The sequence below is a fragment of the Delphinus delphis genome, chromosome 3 (genome assembly GCF_949987515.2).
Source record: "Delphinus delphis chromosome 3, mDelDel1.2, whole genome shotgun sequence".
Lineage (NCBI taxonomy): Eukaryota > Metazoa > Chordata > Mammalia > Artiodactyla > Delphinidae > Delphinus > Delphinus delphis.
In genome coordinates, this window is record NC_082685.1 from 130,354,010 (window position 1) to 130,373,385 (window position 19,376).

At 36.8% G+C, this 19,376-nt stretch overlaps 1 protein-coding gene across 14 annotated transcripts in view; it reads left to right on the top strand.

The window, feature by feature from the left end:
- The window catches only part of SLC38A9 (solute carrier family 38 member 9), a 110,176-nt gene extending 92,092 nt beyond the window's left edge, over positions 1–18,084 (top strand). For 7 of the 14 annotated variants that reach the window (XM_060009478.1, XM_060009477.1, XM_060009479.1 and 4 more), the window contains 4 exons: positions 109–222; positions 1,811–1,959; positions 5,904–5,993; positions 7,198–15,476. In XM_060009478.1, coding sequence (XP_059865461.1) covers positions 109–222; positions 1,811–1,959; positions 5,904–5,993; positions 7,198–7,363 — 519 coding nt within the window. In that variant the 3' untranslated portion in view covers positions 7,364–15,476. Of the gene's footprint in view, positions 1–108; positions 223–1,810; positions 3,653–5,903; positions 5,994–7,197; positions 15,477–17,727 lie in introns of those variants that run through there. The other 7 variants (XR_009519011.1, XR_009519010.1, XR_009519009.1 and 4 more) reach the window with 7 other exon arrangements.
- Positions 18,085–19,376: the final 1,292 nt, after the last annotated feature.

The window sequence follows — 19,376 nt, forward strand, 5'->3', positions numbered from 1 at the left end:
AAGATAAATCTTATATTTATTTGTCAGTCTTATTATTTAGCCTATTCAGGCATACTTACTTACTAAAAATTTATTCAACATTGTGGAAATTTTTTTCTTTCTTTACAGGTGAGGGACTTGTCCATTGCTTATATACTGGTGACATTAACTTATTTCTATATTGGAGTCCTGGTTTTTGCTTCATTTCCTTCACCACCATTATCCAAAGATTGTATAGAGCAGGTAAGGCACTGTGTACCCTCTCTGTGTGATTGTTTACACCTTCATATCTGCAGAGCAAGCAGTGTGATACAGTAGCAAAATATAATACCAGACAGGCCTGAGTTTGAATACAATCTCTACTATTTACCGTGCATGTGGGAATTTAAGCACCTTACCCCTCCCTTGTGAGCTTCGGTTTCCTCTTCCATTAAATATTATAATAGATACTCCATAGATTTTTAGATGGACTCTCTGAGAAGTCCTACTGCATGCTGGCGCCTTATGGTACTCAAATAAATGATTCCTATTATATGCATAGTATTTTTGGGTGTGTGGAGAACTGTACTAGTAGTAGTCTTGAATTTATAAACCCTCCACAGAGACTATATTCAATTCCCTTATTTTCCAAAGTCCAGATCTGGAAATGTCTTGAATAAACTGGTGTCTTAGTTCATCAGTCCGTAATAATAGGTCTGACACCCATTTTGGTACTATGTGTCAAGTATCAAAGCAAAGAAAGACTATTTGACTGTTAAAAAGACAGAGGGAGAGACAGAAAGAATAAAGGAAACATTCTTTTACTAAAAGGTTGCCATAAATAATATTTTCTTTGCTTTGGCCTGTCATAAACCTGGGAATAGTATAATCTCTAGTTTTATGTAACTGAAGAATTTCTCACAAGAAATAGCATGCACAGGTGATTTTCTTTCTAGGCAGAAGAAATTCCTCTAATAGTGTAGTGGAGTATATAATATGATTTATTACAGATGAATTATAAAGGTTTTTTCAGCATAATATTGGTAATAATGTTCTCATCTTTATAAGATAAATAGGTTTGAGTTATTGCTGTTATGATAGCTTGAAATGTTCTCTTGATTTCCTTGATTCCAGAAGTTCTTTGGCAGCCAAATGTTTGCTGAAAATTCCCCTGATGTGAACAATCCCATATAAAGCCCACTCCCTTGGGAATAAGAATATCTGTGGTATTTGTATTTGCAAGGAAAAAAAAATCCGAGTGATTAGCTTTTTTTTTCTTAGATGCCTAACGAAAATGGAGAAAAGAATCATGAAAGGAAGGAGAAATAAATTCTTTTCTATTTATTGATAGACTGTACATAATAATGATAGTAGGTGATAGATACACTCTCACCTTATTCTATAATCTTACTTTGAAAGTGTAACAGTGTTTCAGAGGAGGAAAAGCAAGAGAACTATTAAGGATAAAGTAGCATTGAATTAGCTATTTAAATTTATTCAAACAAATTTATGCTTGAACCTTATAGAGCAGTACTTCTCAGACTGTCAGTGGTGGACAAGGTCTTCTTTGTTGTTGTTGTTTCAATATCAAATCATTTGCAGACTGATACTTTCGTAAAATGCCACATTTTTATTCTAATGTCAAATGTCTTTAAGTTTCCAAACACTTAACTTTCAATTTCTGTACTTAGCTCATTGAAGAATCATAGTTAACAAACAGTTTGTGGATGGACGCCCATCCACAAACCACAATTTGAGTGGCACCCATGTTCAAACGAAGCGAAAAAATTCCATTTTATAAATTTGTATATACTGAATTTGATTTGTAACATTATTATCTTTCTTGGATTAGAATTTTTTAGACAACTTCCCTAGCAGTGACATCCTGTCCTTCATTGCAAGGATATTCCTGCTGTTCCAGATGATGACTGTATATCCACTCCTAGGCTACTTGGCTCGTGTCCAGCTGTTGGGCCATATCTTCGGTGACGTTTATCCTAGGTAAGGGCTCTTCTCTTGACCAGCAAGATGTGCCAAGCAACAAATGACTGTGCAAACAGGTCAGTTTAAAATGTGACTGATCCTTTTGCTATAAAAATTTGCCTAATGAACAATGAAAAACTTGCCTAACACCAAGGATAGATCATTGGTGTTCTTGTCCCAGAAGAGCTTTAAAAATAGAAGCCTCTCCCTTGTCCAGAATGATTTAAAGTTAATTCCTTCCAGTGAATTTATGTTAGCTCTGATACCAGTTATATTTATCTTATGATTTAGTCACTATTAATCTACTCTTTGCCAAGAAGTTAATAGTATGTAGGACCTGTATGGCTAATAAGAAGCAACTCTTTTAATTATTGGTTATTGATATTTACTTGTATATTTAACATTCATGCATTTTTACATAAATGATCATTGTTTAGGATTGAAGGTGAGATACATAACAAGTTTAAATTCTTATTTGCTTCTGTAACTATTGCCGTAATTTTTAATCTCTTATTGGTAATGGAGGAGTTGTGAGTCCTTTTGAAAATCTGTTCAAAGCTAGTCACCCTCATCCAAGAGAAGTTTCCATATACTGCTTCAAGTTTCCCTGAAACTTCCTTGTGGACCCCTGGTTAACTCCTACTCTTAATTAAGTTTTATTATAGATTCATTCTAGTAAAAAGTACCTAGTCCTGACCTATTTTATTGGGAATAAATGATCTTAAATGAAGAAAACTTTTGGATAAAATTTGAAAAAAATTACATTTACGGTAAGCAGCTAAACAAGTGGTCTTAACCAGTTTATTTGAAGTGAACTAATGCAGTCTTTCCCCTCATTTAATAAATAATTAGTTATAAATGTGTAGGTTTAAAAACAAAAAAGCTTTTAAAAGCAGAAATCGAGAGTTACCAGGCTTCTAGCATTGACAATAGCAGCAGCTACAGTTCTCCTATTGGATTTCAGTAAATATTATTCCTATTGTGTTTATACACCCTGCTCTATTTACATTCACCAAAATAAAATAAATACGGAGAAGTAATAGATGAAAAAAATTCTAGGTAAATGCCTTATTCCTGTTTTCTGCCCTTATTTTGCATAATGTTGGCTGTTAGAATGTTTTTTCTTCTTGTAAAAAGTCTGGAATTCCCTTTTGTGTTCACATTACATTTCTTCCCCTGCCACCAAGAAGACATTATCATTTATCCTACAGTTACAAGTACTCTACAGACTGCATACTTTGGAGCATACTTTTTGATTTCAGGACCCCTTTACACTTTTAAGGTTTATTTGAGGACCCCCAGGAACTTTAGCTTATGTGGGTTATATCCATCAATATTTAACATATGAAAAATTAGAACAGAATTTTTTAAATGTTTATTAATTTACTTAAAAAGCAATAATAAAACCATTACTTGTTAACATAAATAACATTTTTGAAAAATAACGATTTCCAAAAAAAACTTTCCTTTTACCTTTCAAAACTGATTAATGACATTAAAACTGATTTAATGGGGGCTTCCCTGGTGGCGCAGTGGTTGAGAGTCCGCCTGCCAATGCAGGGGACACAGGTTCGTGCCCCAGTCTGGGAAGATCCCACATGCCGCGGAGCGGCTGGGCCCGTGAGCCATGGCCGCTGAGCCTGCGCATCCGGAGCCTGTGCTCCACAACGGGAGAGGCCACAACAGTGAGAGGCCCACGTACTGCAAAAAAAAAAAAAAAAAAAAACTGATTTAATGTCTGATTTGCTAGTAGATCATTGGATTCTCCTAGCTTCTTCTGCATTCGTTCTGTTGTAATGTGTAATTTTTGTTTAAATATATGAAGAAAATACACCCTCCCAGTTGGAACAAGGAGTACTTTTAATAGCCTTTTCAGATCATTATGGATATTCTTCTTTGATACTATGCCAAACCTAGACAAGTGGTAGTTTTTTAAAAGTTAGTTGAATCTGAAACTCAGTTACATTAAAATCCATTGGTCTATCTTACACTTTGGATCTTTTACCCATGCATGATTTTATAACATCAGGGTTAATCCTTTGGAAAATATTGGTTCAGTGAGTTCTGTAGACCTTCCAAATGTTGACACACTTCATTATGCACACTTCAAAACCCACATTCATTAATATCAAAAGTCTTTAGATATTTATTGGAAAACTGTCGAGCTCTCATGGTGGCAAATACAAGCTCTCCAAAATTCTAGTTTTTGCTCGAAAGCTCAAATGTTATCATTGGCAACACAAACTACCAGTTGCTTTCCTTGAAATGATAAGATCATATCATTCATTTTCAAGAAAATGTCTGTCAAATACCCAAGTCTGAAGAACCATAGTTTATCTGCCTTTCAAGTAAAAATAGCAGTCTTTGGATAAAACGGCAGGGTTGTCCCCCAGCTCAGTTGCACAAGTACTTTCCCTCAAGACAGCCTTTTTACTTCAGTATGCAGCAGATGTGCTTCATTATATACTTGCTATTTGATCATACAGAATATTAAAAAGATGTATGTTCAAAGTATGAGATTTAATAAAACATGATTTTTACTCCTTTATCAAGGACAATTTTTAATAAAACTTTTTTTTTTTTTTTTTGAGAGTGTTTGGCAGTAAAGAATACAGTACAGAATACAGACAAGTGAAGCTGCCTCTATCCATGCTAAGGGGGCAGCAGTTTACCCACCAATGCTTTTGCAAAGCGAGTAATGTTTTGTCTGATTGGAAAATAATTTTTACCTCAGGGCTTTCTGAAAGGGAATTGGGAACTTCCCTGGGGTTCGTGGTTACACTTTGAGAACCACTACTTTGGAAAATACACAAAGTTGATTCCTTTTACAATATAGAAATAACAAAGGCCCAACCAATGTCTCTCTCAAAGCTCTGAAGCAATTTTAAGGTTGGAGTTTCCGGATAAATAGTAAGATCTGGAAGCCTGAATATCTTTGTAATTCATCAAGATGGATGACTAACCACTTATTTGTGTAAATACTTTTCCTTATTTTTAATTCTTTCTGTAATCTTTACCTAGGATTAATTAACCTCTGATAACTTGGGCTCAAAATGTTGCTTTGATGTGTAAATTTGGCTTTTAAGGATCATTTTTGGGGGAAATGGAGTTATTTCTTGAGCATCATATTCCATCTACATTATGTTTATTTGTGTCCAGAATTGATTCCCAAACCTTGAATTGTTAACATCTAGTTCAAGTTATTTAGCAGATATTCTATTCATGGTAAATACTGAATAGCTTTAAATGACTAAATCTGAAAAATAAAAACCTGCCCATTTTGTCTTACCCCTTAATAAAATTTATTTTTCTAATTATAAAAGTAAACACTTTACAAAGAAATATTGTAAAACATACAAAATTTGTTAAATATAGAAACAAAGATTACCCCAAATCCCAAATTATAACAGTCACTACACCCTTTTCAGTGTATTTCCTTCTGATATTTTTTCAAGTGTTTTCAGATTTTCTTGTGTAGTAAAAATCTAACTAACTTTTCCTCAAGTTGCCTAGATGGATTTTTACCATCTAGGTAACAGTGATTACTTATTTTTAATGTTTTTTAATATATTCCATCAAGTAAATTGTTACCCTGCCATATATCTAGGATGCTTCTGTCTTTTCACAAATATCTTTATGTTAATAGCTTTTTCAATTATTTTCTTATGATTTTCCACCCAAATGGAATTATGTGTCAAAGAATGTGAACCTTGATACACACTACCAGTTTGCTCCTACAAAATTTAACCTATTTATATAATTGCACAAAAGGGCCAGTATCACTGTCCCATCACCAGTATTGAGTACTATTGTTGCCTTCTATTTATGCTGTGATTTTATTGTCAAGTTTAAGACATTCTCATTTTAAGGATGATAATAATGAATTTTATTCTCATATTAATTGTTATAATTTTCCTGCTTTTATATTTTTTCTTCCTCCAAACTCTCTTCTCAACTTTTAGCATTTTCCACGTGTTGATTCTTAATCTAGTTATTGTGGGAGCTGGCGTGCTCATGGCCTGTTTCTACCCAAACATAGGAGGAATCATAAGGTACTGCCTGTAAGGGAACTTTGCCCCTTCATATATTGGTCTTTATTTTTATGCTTTTCCTGTTGTTGTTGTTGTTGTAGTTGTTGTTTTGATATAATTGTATAAAATTCCTGTGAGTATTTAAAACTGGTAACATTCAAATGTAGTTCCCTGGTATCAGTTAAGGTGCTCATTATCTTCCATTTCTGCTTATTCCTGACTCTAGAAGCCCCATTATCCCTTAGCCTTATGTACCTTTCCCCTTCTCTTTTTTGTTTTTCTCATAATTTTCTACTGTATTCCTTTTTCTTTATCCAAAATAAAGTTGTTTTTAATATATAATATATAACTTCTTGGGGTACCTCAAATGTCCCTAATATGTCAAGGCTATGTCCTAACTTTCTTAATCCATTTCTACTCAAGAACATATTTCAGTGTCGATTGTAGTCATAAAGTAAGAGTTCAGATCCCAGATGGCTCTTTCCTTAATATCCTTTCTCCAAATACATTATGATAGGTTGAGTAGATTGGGAATATATTTGTGACCTCAGATTCTCACGGAAAACTGAAATTTCGGATGATCTGATTTCCTTGACCTGTAGAAAGCAGGACTGAGTCACTTTTTAGAAGACCCTTACCTAAGAAAGTAGCAAGAAACAAAAGGGGAGACTTTTAGCCTGATGCTTATTGAATATAATGGATTTACAAGTTCCCATTAACCTGTTTTCAAGAAAACTAAGTATAGGGAAGGAGAGAAGAAAGTATAGGTTCCTCTGTCATGTGTTTAGGTATTTTTGTTACTATCTTTGATAATTATGCTGAATGCCAAGGAGGCACTCTCAGTCTTAAGCAGATGCTAGCAGTCCTTCAACAACTCAGAATTTATAATTAGTTTATAAAAGATCAAAGGTATGAAGCCTATCTCCAGATGTTTCTGAGGAAGTAGCCATAATCACTGAGATACAGAGGAACTAGGGAGATTTGAGAGATGAATAAAAAACTCTTTGTCAAGCAGATGCTATAAAGATGAACAGGAAATAATATTTTATATTAACTTAGCAAGTAAAATAAGTTTTAAACTCAAATGCTTTATGTCAACAAATGAATCAAAAACAATTTTATTGTAATATCAAACTGAGGAGGATTTAAATTGTACTATATTTACCATAATTGTAAATCAGAAAAACGCAGGATGAATATTAACCCAAAAGCTTTTATTTTGCAGATATTCAGGAGCAGCATGTGGCCTGGCCTTTGTATTCATATATCCATCTCTCATCTATATAATTTCCCTCTACCAAGAAGAGCGTCTAACATGGCCTAAGTTAATCTCTCACATTTTCATCATTATTTTGGGCCTGGCTAACCTAATTGTTCAGTTTTTTATGTGAAATAGTCAACTGTCTTCTCCAGATCTTTCATGGTGTTTTGAACTCTGACAACAGTTCCACATAAACTCACTTGTAAATGCTGTTGTTGCTGTAATTATTAATGTTTTCCTAAGGTAATTTGAAACCAAGGGAAATAGTGGTCCATTAATAAGTAATTCGTGTTAGAATGGGGAAAAGGGCAGTAAGAGTGGTCTTAATCTCTTTACCATTTTCATATTCACTCATCTCTTCATTCTCACTGTCTTTTCTGAGTAGAAATGTATGCCCCTAGGAAAAATCATGCTGGGTTTTGCTTTTAGAGATGTAGGGTGGGTGTGTTTATTCTGGCTACAATAATGATTCTCAGAGTGTCAGAGCAACTATGTTGCCAGATCCCATTTCTGTTTTATGTTTCAGTTATTCACTTTTATTTTATTACTTGCTATATCATTTCTGCAGTTTGCCCAAACCTTTACTGTTTTAGACAGTAAACCAAATACCTCATTCTAAAAAAGAAGTGTCCATGACATCAGTGTTAGTAGAGTGAATTCTTACGTGAGCCCTTAATCTCTGTTTTAAAAAAGAAAGAAGGAAAAAAAAAAAAAAAGCAATGTCAGAACAGGCCCCATGGTCATGAAACTTATGTAAAATAAAGGAACTAGGAGAGAATTTGTTGCTATCTGACTCCTCTTTTGTTTCTAATCCAGTTCCAGTTCCCCAAGCCACATTTTGCATAGGAACAAGTATTGTCCTCATAGACCCAGGGGGCTCTTTGGCTTTTTGGACCTCTGAGGATTGCATAGGATGTGATGACAGGACCAGTGGGGAAGAATATAGGAAGCATGGAAGAGAGGGATATATGAGGCGTTAAGGGAATAGAGAGGGGCCAGAAAGAGTGAGGCCTCCTTAAAAGTGTATTCTCTGCTGAGGGTGAAAGTGATTTCTTCAACACAGGAAAGGATTACTTCTGTTCAAAGTATGACCTCCAGAAGGAGACCCCCTCAACTTAACTTCTGTAACTGTCAGGGTAGCGGTTAAATCCCCAAAAGAAAAACTATTTGGATCTGAGAAAAGGATTAGGGAATCTGAATTCTTTGATTAACACTCTCTTCTTTTTCTTTCAAACTAAAAGCTAAACCAAAATCTAAATCCATGTCTTTCATGTAATATAGCCTCCATGTTCAGCTGGAAAAGTTAGATTTCTCTAATTTTATGGTAACATTAAACAGTGTATTGTGTTAATACACATCCCAAGATAATGTGTAGATTTGTGTGATTTTCCTTCCTTTGAGAAAAACAGGTGAAATGGTTTTTTAAACCTGGTAAAGAGCCCCAGATTCAAGACCAGCCATTCTTCTTTTTAGCAGAGCTTTCTATCTAGTCCATAGACCCATACCTATACTGATGAACTATATTGCCTAAAGCTCTTTTTTAAAAAGTCTCATTATGAAAATTCTCAAGCATGCACAAAAGTAGAAAAAAATAATATGATAAATCCCCCCATACCCATCCCCTACATTTAGTAATTATAAGACTTTGCCACATTGCTCACCTATCCCCCTTTTTTTCTTTTCCACTGAAACATTTTAAAGTCAATCTTCAAGTTATGTCATTTCATCTCTACAAACCTTAATATGCACTTGAACTTAGTTACGTTTATTGAGGGAGACAGTCTCTCTGAAGTTGTTTGTTGTTGCTGTTAGCAGAAACTGCTGGTAGAAATTAGGTAATTAGAAAATGCTGCGTTATGTGTCTGGATCCCGGTGCTAACCTCTCTTAGAACAGGAATATAAGGCGTGGAGAAAATGTATCTCTGTGCTTTTATGACTTGAGGGTTTTGTTCAGTTAGAGACGTAGGAATCAAAAGCCAGACCTTGAGAGATCTTCCAGGCTTAATCCTTGTTTATCTCTAGTTGCCTCCCTTGTCTTTAAAAACTTCAGAGACAAAGTTGCATTGCCTTTTTTCAATGATATACTTGAATGTTTTAACACACAGAAAAGTGATTTGATATATTTTTGTGCATTTAATAATCAAAGTGAATATGAAAATGAATGCATTATTGATTAAACTGAAAAGCAACGTGATATTTGCTTTTTTTTTTTGCGTTATGCGGGCCTCTCACTGTTGTGGCCTCTCCCATTGCGGAGCGCAGGCTCAGCGGCCATGGCTCACGGGCCTAGCCGCTCCGCGGCATGTGGGATCCTCCCGGACCGGGGCACGAACCCGTGTCCCCTGCATTGGCAGGTGGACTCCCAACCACTGCACCACCAGGGAAGCCCGATATTTGCTTTTTGTTTTCTTTAAGAGACTTGCTGATTTAGAATTTCCAAAATCCTATGTTAGACTTATACTGAATGACTTTGCCTTCCTTAGGTTTTTCTTCACAAAACCAGCTCCTTTGGCCTATTAATTAGCTTGGTCGGAAAACTCTTTGTGTACGTGTGTCCTGGCTCACAAATTAGAATGATGAGATGAGATCTCATTCTGATCATATTACAATTAATTTTAGACTTTCTTTGCTGTCATCTCTTTGAATTTTCTGATTAAATTTCTTTCACTTTTTGCTCCGATGTGGTTAATCTTATAGTTTCTTTGAATTTAGCTTATTTAACACATAACTGAGGACGTTATAAAATTTAAAATAGCTTGTTTAGAGAGCTCTTCCTTGGAAAGGCTCTGGATGAATATGTGGTATACTAATACTGTGCCAGAAAGGGCAAGGAAATATGCTTTGACATTTGACACCTACGGGTGATCATCCAAAATCAGTTTCATCATCACACCCCAAAAATGTATTGGAATAAAGAATAAATTTACCCACAAAAAGGGACTGTATTAGAGGGAAATGTTCACTTCATTTATGCTAAATATATTTTGCAAATACAATACAGCCACTAAATGCAGAAGCAGAAGAGTTTTTGGTTTCTACTTGGAGTTCATTAGGAGAATTTTTTTATCTGTATTTTGACTTACTCATTTCCATAAATAATTGAATAACTACGATCAGGGAGGGGGAAATTTCCCCCCATCCCTCTTGAGTTCTTTTGGCTGGTCTAATAATTAAATTGACCCAAGACATATTAACGGGAGAAGGAAGCAAAACAAAACAATTTAATTTGCATGTGTAGAATTCTCATAGAAATGGGACCCCCGAAGTGACCAAAGCAAGTTGTTCATATATCATTTTTAGACAAAGAAAGATTTATGAAGATTTAAGTTATGCTAGGGAGCAAACTGATGAAGAAGTAACAACATTTGTTTATAGTATAGCTTTTTAAGCCTTGAGTTCCCTAACTCGGGTGATAAGGACGCTTTGTAGCCTCCTGGTATAGGGAGGATACCTTCACCTGGGAGATTTATTTCTTGCTTTCATGGGGAAGGGGGAAGTCAGAGTGTTTTTTATATCTTTTGTTTCCACCAGCTGTTTCTCAAGTAACTTTAATTCAAAATAATCACTGTGCCACTGTGACATATCTTGGGGCAGCCTGTCCTGAGCCCCAGCACTGCCATGTTCGGTACTTTGGAGAAGGCAAATATGTATAAGACATCACTCATATCCTAAAGGAACTTGTGGTCCAGTAAACTACGCCTACAGTTAACTATAATGCAAGGCACTTTCAGACAAAGAGAAACAGATCCCTTCCAGTCAGGCCCCTCAGGGAGGGCAGGTAAACGAAGCTGAGTGGTAAAGCTGCAAGGACACATTTTCAGCCTTCTCCTAATAACTGTCCAAAATTTTAGGTGATTGATACATTTGCCATCAAGTGGGATCTTCTAAAGTGTAATTGCTTTTACTTTGGCAAATTTTCTCTAAGATAAGTTTTATAAGAAGTATTTAACTGCTTCTGTATACTGTTTATTGTTCTCTTTGCATTTTAACACTGCAAGATTCACTTCTGTGAATCTTGGACCGCAAAATACAATTGGTCAATAGGGGAAATAATCAGTAACACATTGGGCAGTACAAACAGAAAGATTCTATAAGATTTTCTCTCCAAAAATTTGACTTATTTATCTGTATTCAAAACGTCAAATGTTTGGGCTCATTGATTAGAGCAGAAAATATTGATGCTGCTTGTTTTCTTTACAAAGCACTGACCTGTTGCTTTTTAAAATCTGGTCATGGTGATGTGGTGGTGGTTTGTTTTCTCATCCCAATTCGAACGTCCAAAAGAAAATCCAAATCTAGCTGACACCTAAACAATAGAATGTTATATTAGTTTGTTGTCCAAAATGGAACGCGCACAAGGCAGCCTGGCTGGCCCCAGTTTCACAGTCGACTGCCGACTTCACTTCAGATTATGTAAACATGTTTTGCAAAACAGCTCTGACGGGAACCTCATAACCTAAACACTGTTCTCTGAAATGTAATTTGTTGTCTTTTTATATAAAAGAAGAAATTAAATCAAAATTATTTTGAAGAAAAACGAGTCTGGGATTTTGTTTAATTGAACTTTGCCAGGAAATGCCATTGCCTAGTAGCACTGACCCCAGGGTAGAAGGAGACAATCTTTAGCAGGGTCAGACTTCTCAAGTGACTCTGCATGTGTCACATGAGGTCACTCAAGTGACCGATGCATGTCTCACATGCCCTCCCTCATGTTCTAGATCCTAAAAAAAAAAAAAGGTATATGCTTTGTATGTTAACCAAAACCTAAAATGATCATCCCTTTTGGACAATAATACTGTGTAACTTCTCCCTCTAAGAGCATTTCAGAATGAATGTGGCACTTCAGATAAGTGTAGCCCAGTTTCTGGCAAAGAGCTTAGTGTCATAATCTTACAGAGCCATTTAAGGCAATAGAGAGCTCTAATCTTCTGCCTGCCTTAAGTAAAATTCCTTTTTTTCCCCAATGCCATTTTTTTTAATATTTTTCTCAACTCTTCTGCAAAGATAAAATAAGGCTGTGTCTTTTTAAAAGATTAAAAATTCCTCCATTCTCCTTATTCATCTCAGGCCATAAAGTTCAGGGCTGGGATAGGGATTAGAAAGAGCACACTCTGCAGATTTTTCCTCCTTTGGGTCTCTCTTGATATCTCAAGTAATCCAACTGTGTTTGGTTTTAACAGACACTTAATATACACTTGTTTAATCAATCAATTAATGAGGCAGGATTCCACTTTAATGGAAAACAATAATTGCTACTTTTTAAGAGTTTTTCGTTTCTACTTGGAGTTCAGTACCCCCCCCCCAAAAAAAAATTGGGCCATTCAGGTTCAGAATCAGTCTCTCGGCCAATTCGGCCAATATTTAAGTACTAACCGGATGCCAGACTCTGTGCTAAGCACAGAGCATCCAGTGGTGAACAAGGTGGATGTGGCCCTGACAGCATCCTTGCCCACCCTCTGAACTCGGGCAGCTGGTCATTTTCCAAGATAAAACAACTTTAATTATAATCACACAAAGTTATGTGGACAAAAACTGAAAGGGGCCACAGAAGAATAAATGTGGGTTACCTGTTGAAGTGATGAGACTCTAGGTGAATCATTTATGTTGTTACTTTATTATCTGCATGACAAGCTTTCTAAAAGGATGTCTGTATTAAAAGAAGGCTTGTAGAAATTTATCTAGACTCAAGCCATGAAGTAAAGGACCAACTTACAAAGAACCTTTGGGATGGGGGATAGAGGTCATTGGTTACAGGGCAGGTCCAAGTTTAGTGGGGCCTGAAGGTATATAATTTGTTCTTCCCTCTTAAGGAAAAACATACAAAATTAGGAAGAACCCCATACAAGTGAGGATCCCTTGCTTTAACGTTTTTTAGCTTTAAGGTAGATCATCCACACAGCTCTGGGGACGGGACTTAGAAGACTGAAGGAGGTGTAATGAAGAAAAGTTTCAGCACTCGAATATGTCAAGCTTTGAGTGCCTCCGCTACCTTTAAGAACTGCAACTTTTACTAGATCTGAGCCTTTACTTCTCAAAGAGTCTAATTGGATTTAGCAAAATAGCATGGGATACAAATTCAGTAATGGTTAATATGGGATCACAATAGGACATTTTTCTTTTTTAGAGAGGTTTTACTTGGGAATAGGTTTTGCAGCAGGGGGGTTTCCTTTTCACTTTACAGAAATAATAGAGTTCAAAGATACTGTTTGTCAAATACCTATTCAATGAACCTTAGAGATGAGGAACATTTTAAGGGCTCTTGATGCAGAAAACAAGCCACCAAGAGCAACATTAGAATAAGGTAACATTTATTTATTCATACTTCACTTTGTCCCAGAAGGGACCTATTTTCACTACAGTAAAGTAAAATCAACTGCATAATTGTCTCTTTTTTTAGAGACTAAATTAGAACTTTATGACACTCCTTAAGGAGAGGAAACTATTCAAATAATTATACCTTTTATAATTTTATAGTTCTTTGTAGCTTATATTATAGTTCTTTATTGTAGGTAGATAAAGCATAATTCAATGCAGTAAACGTATTGATGATTGTCCTAGAATTGGAAATGCAAATATAGAGTTATCCTTCCCAGTGCTGCTAGAATTCTCTTAATGTAACATGAACCTGATTATATCCCTCCTCTGTAAAATCCTTCAGTGCCCCAATAGAAAAATGGGCAAGGGCCTTTGTAACAGACAGCTCTCAGAGGAACAACTGCAAGTTAACATGAAGATTTAAAAAGTTCAGAGTCGAAATACTGATCTGTGCTAACGAATAAACCTCAAAAACATGAAAGTGAAGGAAGCTACATGCAAAAGACTAACAGTCCCATTCATATGAAATGTCTAGAAAGGGCAAATTTATAGGAACAGAAAGCGAAATAGTTGCCTGTGTCTGGGGGTGGGAGCAGGGACTCACTGTATATGGCCATGTGGAGGAGATTTTCTAGGGTGACAGAAATGTTCTAAAAGTGGGTTGTGGTAATAGTTGCACAACTATATAATTACTAAAATCATTGAATTGTACACTTACATTGAATTTTATGAAGTGTAAATTATCCCTTGAAGCAGTTTTTTAAAAAGTTCAACCTCAGTAGAAAAGTAATTTAAAATGCTTTCTACTTGTCGAATACTAAAATAATAGTAACTATTATTATTATTATACACTGACAAAGGTATGGGAATGAACACTCATACACAAGTGGTTGGTGTAAAAGTGGGTGTAAACTTTCTGAAGGTAATTTGACAACATGCATCAAAGCCTCAAAATGCTCATATACTTTGACTCACTTCCAGATGTATGTCCTAATTGGAAGGTGTGGATATATAAACACAAAGAGATATTTATCTCTTTACTATTTGTAATGGAAAAATTAGAAACAACCTAAATGTCCAACAATAGGAGATAAATTATAGAATACCCATCAATAGAATACTCTTTAGCTATTTAAAATGATGATGCAGATGCCTATATGTAATAAGTGTCAAAAAGATGTTTATAAATATAAGTAAAGAGAGTACAATTATGTATAGAATTTAAAATATTTGTGTATATATATGTATATATTGGAAGTTTATATAACAAATATGAATATTGGGCATCTCTGGGTATTAGGACTATTGGGTGTTTCTTTTCTCATTTGTTTATCTGTATTTTCTAAAGTTTTTAAATGTCATGTTTTATGAAAACAATAAAATTTTTTTTTCTTAAAAAAGAAAATATCTTTCACTGACTTCTCATGACTTTAACTATAAGGATCGCTTTTGATGATATAACAAAATCCTTTGGACTCTCACACAGTAGTACTTCTGTTTTTAGTATTTATTGATTTATAAAAATAATGACCAAAAGCTACTATAACTCCTATACCACTTATACATAGCTTTGAATATATTCTTAAAGTATCTACAAACATTTAAACAAGCACCCGCCACCCCCTGCATACACACACACACACACACACACACACACACACACACCTTTTAGACCTATTTATTTAGTCTGCATTATAAACTTTGAAACAATTCTGTGGTCTGCAGGTTGGGAAGGACCAACCTAGAGAATAAAATAGAAATGCTTTAGCATGGTAAACAAGGCTTTTTATTACAATCTTTATACCTTTCGAACCTCACACCAGTTCATACAAAACTACTAATTCTCTCTTATTCCATCTGCTTTTGTACATGCTGTGCCCTGAGCCTGACGTGCCCTTTTCCTTTTGTACACTTGACAAATGTTTATGTTTCAGGAGGTTGCTTGGAAATCAGCCTTAACTGCCTCCCAAATAGTTTAGGTGCCCCCTTTTCTGTGCTGTCCACTTCACACATGCTTTTATTGTAGCATTTATCACATTGTATTGTAATTACTGGCTGTGTATATTTCACCATCCAGAGGAGGAAGTTCACCTTTGTACCCACTGCTTCTAGCACATTGTCTACAATAGAAGAGGTGCCTGCAATCTTAGTTGAATGAGTGCACAGAGAAAGACCCAGTCCTTGCCCTTAAGGCACTCGTAGTCTAGTTAGGGAGACATGCCTGTCTAATATATGATTAGTCCTATAATAAAAGATGTGAATGAGCACACAGAAGACTTAGTGATTAATTTTGACTTGGTAATTAGGAATTGCTTTCCAGAATAGGGTCCATTTGAATTAAACTTATTTTGACAAGTTGCAGAAAGGAGGAATAAAAGCCTTGAGTCCCTTGTTACACTTTAGAAATTCATTTTGTAGAAAAATGGAAATGACTCACCAGCTACTCCCTGAACTTCCAGCTCTCCAGCTATCCTCAGCCCTAGCTAAGCCTGATTCCCACTGCCCCAGCTTCCCTTTCCTCTCATCTCATTGTCAAAAATCACTGACAGTAAATTTCCTTTTTAGGATGCTGAGTTGGCACTCTAATCTGGCAAAGAGTTTGCTTACCTGGTCAGATACATGTTTGGGTGGTAAGAAAAAGTGCTATGTGAGGGCATGGGAGAACTGATTTCTAATCCTGGCTTGGCCATAGACTCACTGAATAGACTAGCTTTATGACACGTTCACACTTCTTGGCCTTCAGTTTCTTCTTTGGCACAATGGAGGGAGGTAGAATAATTATACCTCTTTTACCTAATTTATATAATTATTTAGAAGAATATATAACACTATGTAAAAACACCTTATTAAGCTGTGATACACTGTACAAATGCTCAGTCTGGGGATTATATCATTACATTCCTGAAAACACTTCATGGAATTGGCCAGACTCCTCCTATTGAGGGGCTGTACAGCTTAAGAAGAGAAGCATGGCAGTGGGTTGGGAAAAGAAATCTTGTACAGTCAGGTGAATGGTTTTCAAGTGAGTGTGGGTGATAAAACATCTGGAAATCATGGAAACACAAATTATTGATGCATTTAATTACATCATGCAAATCAGGACTATTTAGTCCTAGTTAGTCCTGACTTTTCTGGCAAAACCATGATTATGTTATATGTATACAAATAAAAAGTAAAGGAGATAACCTACTCCTCAGCTCTTTCCTCAGTCTAAGCTCAAAGTAGGCTTACTTGAGCCCTCTACTCACTGTAGTAGTCAGGGTTCTCAGAAAAATAGAACCAATAGGAGACAGGTAGATAGATGATAAATAAATAGATAGATAGATAGATAGATAGATAGATAGATAGATAGATAGATAGATGGATAGGAAGGTATCTTAAAGAATTGATTTACGTGATTGTAGAGGCTGGTAAGTCCAAAATCTGCAGGGCAGGCTGGCAGGCTAGAGACCCAGGAAAGAGCTGACGTTACAGGCAGTCTGCAGGCAGAATTTCCTCTTCCTCAGGGGATGTCAGTCTTTCTCTTAAGGCCTTCAACTGATTGGATGAGGCCCACCCACATTATGGAGAGTGATCTGCTTTACTCAGAGTCTATTGATTTCAGTGTTTATCTCATCTTAAAAGGAACTTCAGAGCAACATCCAGCCATGTTTGACCAAATAATCTGATACCACAGCCTAGCCAATATGACACAAAATTAACCATCATACTCACCAACTTTTAAATCACAGCAGCAGGTTGCAAAGGGTTTCCCCCTCCCTTCCTTATCAGTTTTCCAGGAATTTCTTAAGGCTGAATGTCCAATGGCAATGCTGGGTGTACCGTGTTAGGAGATAGCATGTCATGTGATAGCAGGTCCAGCAGACAGCAGCTCTGAAACACTGAGAGATGAGGCCCAACTGGGACAGCTTGCAGGGACAAGCCAGTCCTGGGGCCAGAAGTGAGAGGCAGAAAGGGATCCTCTGGTCAGGCCATTGCTCAAGGCCCAGCAGCAAACAGTGCCCTCACAAAGCAGTTCTAATCCTATCCATTGGGCCCAGCACCTCCCAGGTCACAGACTGAGCCCAAAAGACAGCGTCAGGTTAAGTTTGAATGACAAACTTAGCCTGATGCTGGTGAAACACTCGGAGGCTGTCTTTAATTACAGTTGACTTTGTTCTCTTTTTTTCACATTTACAGGTTGTTCTAAGGTTTTCTTTAATTGTGTATCATGCAAAGGCCAAGTCTAAATCATCTCCGACAGCCCTGCTGCTCTGAATCCTGATTCGAAATCTTGGTGAAGGTGTATTTTGTTGTTTCTCTAAGTCCTTCTCAAGTAGTTCTCTTGGTTCCTTTGTTTCTGATGACCTTTTGTCTAGTACCTGGAGCATATTAATGCTCTATGGTTAATCAGATTTAGACTGCTGCAGGAATTGTGTTGTTTAGTTTATCAAGTTAACTCAAGGGGATTCTCTGCGGAAAAAAAAGCTAAGGTTCGCAGAGGTTCCCGTAGTTCTCAACCCTGACCGACTTCACTGGGCTCAATACTGTACCAAAAGCAGCCAAACCTATTTCCCCAGCACTACTCAACAGTTTGGAAATTGCCAGTTGTTACTCTCTAAGTGTTTTGGTTACTGCTTTATCCTTAACACCTGTTACTTTGTCACACGGCAGATGGATGCTCAGGAAATACTTGTTGATGGAATGAACAAGATACCTGGTAGAATAATTTGTTGTAACAAATCAAACTACAAACAAAATAGAAGAAAGTATGAGTGAATGCTTCTCTTGGCTGTGTATGGATAGAAACTATCTTACGTTTACGAGCCATGGAAGAAATCATCTGGAAAAAAAGGTGTAGATTTGATTACATAAAACTGTTAAACTTGGGGCTTCCCTGGTGGCGCAGTGGTTGAGAGTCCGCCTGCCGATGCAGGGGACACGGGTTCGTGCCCCGGTCCGGGAGGATCCCACATGCCGTGGAGCGGCTAGGCCCGTGAGCCATGGCTGCTGAGCCTGCGCGTCCAGAGCCTGTGCTCCGCAACAGGGGAGGCCATGGCAGTGAGAGGCCCACGTACCGCAAAAAAAACCCCAAAAAAACCCTGTTAAACTCTACAGATCAAAAAAATTATAAGCTACATTTAAAAAGAAATATCAAACTGAGAAAATATTGGCTACATATATGGCATATCAATGTGAAAGTAAATAAGGGGGAGAAATCTAAGATTCTAGTTCAAAAATGGGAAGAACATCAAAACAGACAATTCACAAAAGAGGAAGTACAAATGACTAACAGTCATAAAATAATAAAAACCATTTTCTAACAACTACTATTAAGAAAAAGAAAAAAAAAATCAGTGCTCATTACTGACTAGGGTACTCTAGTTGGGCACACTCCTTCATATTTGCTCTTGATCATCAAAGCCAAGATTTTAAAACTCAAAGCCAGGCATTGAATCAGTTTCTTTCTCTGCATTTTAGCTGTTTAGACACTACCTTAGGAGCAGTACAAAACAAAAGCCCTGGGACTTCCCTGGTGGTCCAGTGGTCAAGAATCCGCCTTCCAATGAAGGGGACTAGGGTTCAATCCCTGGTCGGGGAACTAAGATCCTACATGCCTCAGAGCAACTAAGCCCGCGCGCCACAACTACTGAGCTCTCACGCCTCAATGAGAGAGCCTGTGTGCTGCAAACTACAGAGCCCATGCGCCCTGGAGCCCACGCGCCACAACTAGAAAAGAGAAAACCCGCGAGCCACGACTAGAGAGAAGCCCACGCACCACAACGAAGAGCCCGCCCGCCGTAACCGAAGATCCCGCATGCCTCAACGAAGATCCCATGTGCCGCAAC